We start from the raw sequence: 6484 nt of genomic DNA, 5'->3' as shown, positions 1-6484 counted from the left end.
GCAAGGAGCAGCTGCCACCGCCATCACCTCCGCGGTCTACACCGTGTTCTGCCCTAGGACGGAGTGCTTCCTTCTTTAAGGTAATATAGAGAGGTTTCAGCATCAGCCAGACACAGAAAGGGTTATTTTTTAAGGCAAGCAAAGAACAACTTGACATTAAGTGGCATTGTGCTTATCCCCACCCCTCCCCTGAACAACCCCACACGCTTGACCTGCCCTGGTCTCCTCTTCCCACAGCGCTATTGGACCCATGGTAATCCCTACACCATGTGTAATTTGTCCTCTCAACTCCAGGCACTGCAGAAGATCATTGCTGAGATCGAGATCTCATCCGTCGTCCCGTTTCATGGGAGCAGGGCAGGAAATGCAGCGTGTGATTGGTCAAGGTAAGGTTAAATGCACAAGCCAGGCTCCTTAGGGAAGGGAGAATGTAGTTTTAGTCATTTTAGGTCTAGGACCATCAATTGCTCCTCAGTTTCTTGCAACAGATCCAAGATGTCCTGTTTGGAACAGCTACTTGCTTTAAGTGCTACCAAGCCAGATGTTTGCCAGAGCACCTTGCTACCTGCGTGGTCCTCCTGCATCTAGGCTGCCCAGATGTGAGTCTTCAGAGAAGTCTTCAGAGCAGATTTGAGACAGACCTGGGAAAAGCAGAGAGGCAAAAAACTTATGTAGTTAAATCCAGAAGTTAAGTGGAGTAATAAAGAATTCCTGAGAAACTCTGGGACACTGAGAGCAGGTTCAAGCAGTGCAGACGGGTGTTTTATGCTGTCAAAGCAGCATTTTTGCCCAGTAGCTTCTCACACAAGCAGGCTGCAAACAGAAATTACAGGTCTCGATGCCGGACCCTGCCTGTTCAGATCCATTTGGGGTGGGCAGATGTTTGCAGACCCCATCTCCAAGTAGGGAACTGTAATCTGCCAGCGACTTGGCGGGAATGGAGAGCTGAAGAGCAAGGAGTTGCTCGTGAGTTCTGGGAGATAGGACCATTTCCTAGAGCTCAGATCTGCTCCTCTGCCTCGTGCGAAAGCCGCACTCCATGAGGAAGCAGGAAGGGCACATCTGCAGCAATTCTGTTTTATGGGTGTTGCTGAGGAGCGTATAAAAAAAGCCTTTTATTGTACCTGCAGGAGCATTTACTTGACCTTTCAAGGCTATGGCAGGGCAACAAGTTGTTGCACAGGTTTCATTCACAGAGTTGTTCACTACTGTGCATAGCACAGCTCCCTGGTTCCTGCCAAACCTGGAACGGCACCGGTTCGCGTTTCTGAGCCGAGCTCTGCCGGCCAAGGCTGGGCAAAGCACGACTTCCACAGCGCTCTGCGAGTCCTAACAAGCACTTTGCTTCTGGATGAGATACGGCAGGGCTCTGAGTTTACAAATTGAAATTTGAGAGGCCAAAAGGCTGGGCTTCCTGTGAAGGCGAGGATGATTTAGTCACGTCACTTCAAAACGTGAATGGGGTGGTCTGAAGCACTCAAGCTGTCGCTGCTGGGACCAGACTTACTGGAAGCTGTGCTCTAAGGACCCATCACAGGGGTCTGGGAAGTCCCCCAGGGCTGAGACACACTGGCAGTGGCAGAGTTTGAGCCCTCCTGAACCAGCAGAGATCAGCACAGCCAGAGATGACGCAGGAGGAGCTCATACTGTAACACCACGGTGAGTCCTCAGCTGTGTCTTGCTCATGCAATTGAGTTCAAACTTCAAATCAAGAGACTTTTTGACAGCTCAAAATCTTCTGTCAGGCTGAAATTATTTTAGAGCCAACCTCCTGCACTCCCAGCTCTCCTCTGTTTTACAGGGCACTTAATAGATGCCTCCAGTCAGCTCTCCACTATTGCACAGATCTTGGGTATTGGCAGCTCCTCATTTTTAGGCCCAAGGGCGGTGTTACACCGATTTGGTAGTAAGCATGTGAAGGTACAAGGTGACGAACCAAGACTGGAAGTGAGGGTAGTATCACCTAGTTGGTGGTAGTTAAGGCATACATGAACATTAATCACAGTGAATTTGGGGCTAGAATTTTTTCACTGCTGCTTTTTTCTGAGAGAAAAAAGAAGCTCCAGGAATCTAAACAAAAAACAAACTGATTTTTTTTTCCCCCTTACCTTTTCTGCCAGTCATCTGCACACTTCACAAACCAGAGCTCTTTCCCAGGAGATATACTGGTTAGCTGGGAATCCTCCACACAGAAAGCAAACCTAGAAGGAATAATCTGAAGTCAAGAGAAGGCACCTGTTGTCTCCACAATTAACACATAACATGTAATATCATAGCTAATTCTAGGGTAAGTTGTTTGGTTTGACATCCTTCCTAGAGAACATCTCAATACACCATTAGCCTGTTGAATGCCCGTTTTATTTCCTACTTTAATATTTTACCTGGGGATCTTTGCTTCTACTACCCCTATGATTCGTAAACTAGAAACTAGGATGCAGAATACCTTACAGACGATAGGTGATGCTTATTTAAAACTCTGAGAAAGGTGGAAAAATAGTCATTACCAACTGCTGCTCTTTGACAGATCTGAGTTACCTGCAGAACAACGTTAACACAAGATTCGGGAGTGCAGTGCTGCATGCCTGGCAGCTTTACTACTTGTTGATATCTCAGGTAGTTTCCCAGCTACAGAGATCTCAGAAGGAGCAGTGAAGTACTTAAGGCATCACCACATCACCAGTTGCAGTTTTAGGTCTAGCTCATTGTGCCAAATCAGCACATTATGCATGTAAATCATAGCCATGCCCATCAGTATTTCAGTGTTTTTGGTGCTCTCAGTACTTTGGCACTTCAGGTATAACCTACACCATCTGGAAGGAGGCTAATTTAGTTCGTGGGGACAGGCAAGACAGTGTCACAGTAGCTAAATAAAGCAAAAGAACATCTTGGATCTGATCTGCAGGGACTGGTTTTGCTTAAAGCCTGGTTTGCAGCCTTGTGCTGGTCAATAACCCGCGCCCCTACGCCATGAGGGAGCATCAGCTGGTCACACCAAAGAGGAAACAGTTCGAGGTACCAGCTGAGTTCAAACCCCCAACTTTTCTTGCTGGATTCTGAATATTCCTCCTTTCGGTTGAAATTTTGAAACTCTCACATGCAGTCTAACACAGTTATTACCTCTGCTGCGTCTCCCCAGATTTCACACGTATGCGCCTGATGTGCAGCTCCTGGAAAGACTTCGCAGGCCGATACCAGTAGCTCTTCAGCTCTTTCCACAGATCGTACCACGACTGAGTCGTTCCCTCCCAGGTGAGCTTTATTTTTAAAAGCTCGCCCATGTCCTTTTCAGTGTAGACCAGGAAGGTGTTGGTAGCATTCAGGCCGATTTGATCAAGCCTGAAAGACAAGCAGAGAGTCAATGTTTCTTCCTTATGGAAGCATGCCAGATGCTCATTCATCTCATTCGAGGCATTAAACAGAGCCCTCTGCAGCTTATCAAGTGCTCCATGTTCAACTGTCACCAGTTAATTACTTTATTACACCAAAGAAAGTGAGCACAGATAGCTGGTGCAATGCAATGCATCCTGTTTTGGCTGTCACCCATCCATAGCTTAAAGGTGAATTTTACGCCTTGTGTTTCTTCTGGGAGAGGCTAAAGAAGGTCACCAACGCCTCCAGAGATATGGGTGCCTTCAGACCACATCCAAATGACAGAGGGCAAATGCAAAACAAAGTACTTCAGCAATGAGCCATAAAGGCTGCTATGTAGAGGGCTGGGTACATCAAATTGCTTTCTCGAAGATAAATCGTAATTAGGCTACTGGATGGAAAGTTTTTTGAATGGTGGTAGGCTGAGGTGAAATGCCAGTGTTGCAGAGGAAAAAGAGTGATGCCAACCTGTCTAGTCCCAGTGGCTGCCTCACCCAAAGCAAGCACAACAGGTCAGTTTAAATACTTACATTTCTAAAGAGAGAGGCTCGGAGTCTCCGTTGGTGCCGTGAAGGGTGACAGAGAAAGTGGGATCAGCCTCTCCCAGGCTCTTGTAGCTGAAGACGTGCATTTTCATCTGATAATGGTAGACTGGAGAGAAACAAGGAGAGCACAGATGGAACCAGCTTTGTTAAGAGACAACACTGCTCAGCATCACTGTGTGAAATAGGGTTGGCTGGCAAAGGCTAGACCTGGTATTTAGAGACACTATTGATCGCTTTTTCCTACCCTTACTGCTTACCAAGTTGATGTTTACACAACAACAACAACAGGTCCACGCTGGGGAGTGCTCCCCAGACCTTATGCTGTTCTAAGTTTGGGGTGGTTTTGCAAATACGACATCTGTAAGCTGTCATACACCTGCTCAAATGGCAGTGTCCTTAGGGTCAGGGTCCTGGTGCTTTTCCGTGGAGGAAGGAGCACAGCAATGCCGCAGGACAGCAACACAGCCAGGTCACAGCAAAAGACCAGCACCTGGGGCTGCACTGCTTTGAGGGGATGCTACTCTGCCACCTCTGCATGTCTCCCAACACTGACTTTGGGAGTCCATTCCTAGAGACGAGACTAGGCTGTAAGAGGGGCAGCGTACCTTTGAACGGCATGTCAGCTCTTGTTTTTAAGTACATCTTGCTGTTTCTCTTGTTGCGGGTCCTCCTGGCATTGTAGCCGATGCCGTTGCAGCGGTTCTTCCGGCAGCTCAGGCAGATCCCCTTCTTGAAGCGGCTGGAATCGGTGCACTGAAACGCGAAGCTTTGCTTGTCTTGGTTGACGAGGGAGTCCACAAAGAGGTGCACGGACCGCTCGTGTTCACATTTAACAACTTCACCGATTGCTAGAGGAGTAGAGTTGGAAGAGATGGGTTTTGTTTAAGCATTTGTCGCCCTAGCAGCTGGCAAGATAAAGTGAACTATGGCTTTTTGTAGGTCAGCACGTGTTGACCATGGCCTACAACATTTTTCAAGCAGCAGCAATTTAAGAAGTTAGTGGAAGGCGCTTGAAGAGGACCATTCACTTGGTCTCTACCATGAAAAGAGCTTTAAAGAGGATTCTAGACCCAGCATAACACCACCATAGTTTATGATCAGGTGTTAGAGTGAGAACAGGCTACTTCAGAATTAAAAGCAGGTCTGGTTTCTAGCAACTATCTCCAGCAGGACAAGCTGTTGAGAGGGAAAAAATAGTTTTCTCTGCTCTGGTAAATCAGATCATCCCCCAGCATCAACCCAAACCTATTTGTGAAGAGTCTACACTGACCAGAGACAAAATAAGTAACGAGAACTTACTCCCATAGGCAATCGCTCCCAAGACATCACTTAAGCCACAGCCAGGCTGGAAGTCTCCTCCATTGGGGTAGATGTCGAGGTGGCCTACAGGCATCTGGATCCCAATGCTAACACCTAGCGTTTCCCTCGTGTAGGTGTGAAGGACATCCACAAAGTTAGCATCGTCGGGGGAGAGGCGCTTGCTGGGGTCCACTCCTTCAAACATCGGGCCAGCCGGGTCCAAACCTGGGGTTAGAGACAGGATGTAACATGCCAGGTAAGAAACTGGGTTATTTCCTACCAAATATAGCCAGCTCTCCTAACCAGGTGCTGTACACCAAGACCTCTTCACCTCAGCGAGGGAAGAAATGAAGGTGTCCCGTATCAGTTTTGGTGCAATACAACCAGTAGTAGCACTGGTGTGCTCTGCAGCAATGGCTTCAGGTTGCTGGTTGTAAGCAATGAGTCTTTGCAGGGTCACAGTGAAGAAATACTTCAGGAGGTAGCAAGATGACTCAGCACCAGAAGAGGTCTAGCACCCCACAGAGACCACTGGTGGCCAAAGATACCTTGGTCACAGTCTGTTTTCAGACTGGACATACGGAAGGACTAATACAAGTTTAAGCAGCAGCCAGGTAATCCCTGCATCGGAGATCCCATGATGGGTTTGGGACGTTCTGTTAACCCTTAAGCCTCACCCCCAGCCTGAAGCTGTGCTCCTGAGCCATTCCCCAATTTGACTGTCAGGTGATGTTTCCTGCTTCACCAAATACAGACATTTATTGTGAGGCACTGAGGAACGCTCACTGCCAGCAGCATATTTAAATGCCCAATGCAATCCCTTGTAGCTCTCACTTACGTTAGTTTATGAGCTATAATTACAGAAGCAGCATCACTCAGAGGCTTAGGATTTGAATAATAAGAGCTCAAGCTGAACTTGTTCTGGACCCACATTTAACTTCAAATATACTCAAGATGAGGTTCAGAACCTCAGCAAGGTTTTTCATTGAACCCCTTGCCTTACATTTGGGGCTCAAAATTAAGACACTTTCTCATGGGAAGAGACCCATGCTCCCCACAGGTAGGAAACTTGTCATTTCTGACTGAGCAAGCCCAAAACAACATCGCAGCAACACAGAAAATGAGCATTTTGGGGGCTGCTAAGGAAAGGTAAGAGAATGCTTAAAAAGCCACTTGCCTGTAATTCTGCCTATCGTCCCATGGACGTGGTTCCCAGCAAAGCCAGCAACATGGGCACCCAGGCTGTACCCGATCAGGTGGACGTTCTCGAG

The 6484-nt window shown here is 47.6% G+C and overlaps 1 protein-coding gene across 1 annotated transcript in view; it reads right to left on the bottom strand.

Moving 5' to 3' along the window:
- Positions 1-619: 619 nt before the first annotated feature.
- Positions 620-6484, bottom strand: part of LIPG (lipase, endothelial) — a gene marked incomplete at its 5' end in the record, with an annotated part of 6574 nt that continues 709 nt past the window's right edge. Inside the window, 7 exons of the mRNA XM_010191958.1 lie at positions 620-641; positions 2109-2201; positions 3118-3336; positions 3900-4020; positions 4520-4762; positions 5214-5438; positions 6391-6478. Coding sequence (XP_010190260.1) covers positions 620-641; positions 2109-2201; positions 3118-3336; positions 3900-4020; positions 4520-4762; positions 5214-5438; positions 6391-6478 — 1011 coding nt within the window. The remainder of the gene's footprint in view (positions 642-2108; positions 2202-3117; positions 3337-3899; positions 4021-4519; positions 4763-5213; positions 5439-6390; positions 6479-6484) is intronic.

Source organism: Mesitornis unicolor, unplaced genomic scaffold (assembly GCF_000695765.1).
Source record: "Mesitornis unicolor isolate BGI_N332 unplaced genomic scaffold, ASM69576v1 scaffold11779, whole genome shotgun sequence".
NCBI classification, from domain to species: domain Eukaryota; kingdom Metazoa; phylum Chordata; class Aves; order Mesitornithiformes; family Mesitornithidae; genus Mesitornis; species Mesitornis unicolor.
Note: the sequence above shows the minus strand (reverse complement) of the source record. Positions and strands in the feature narration are given on the sequence as shown.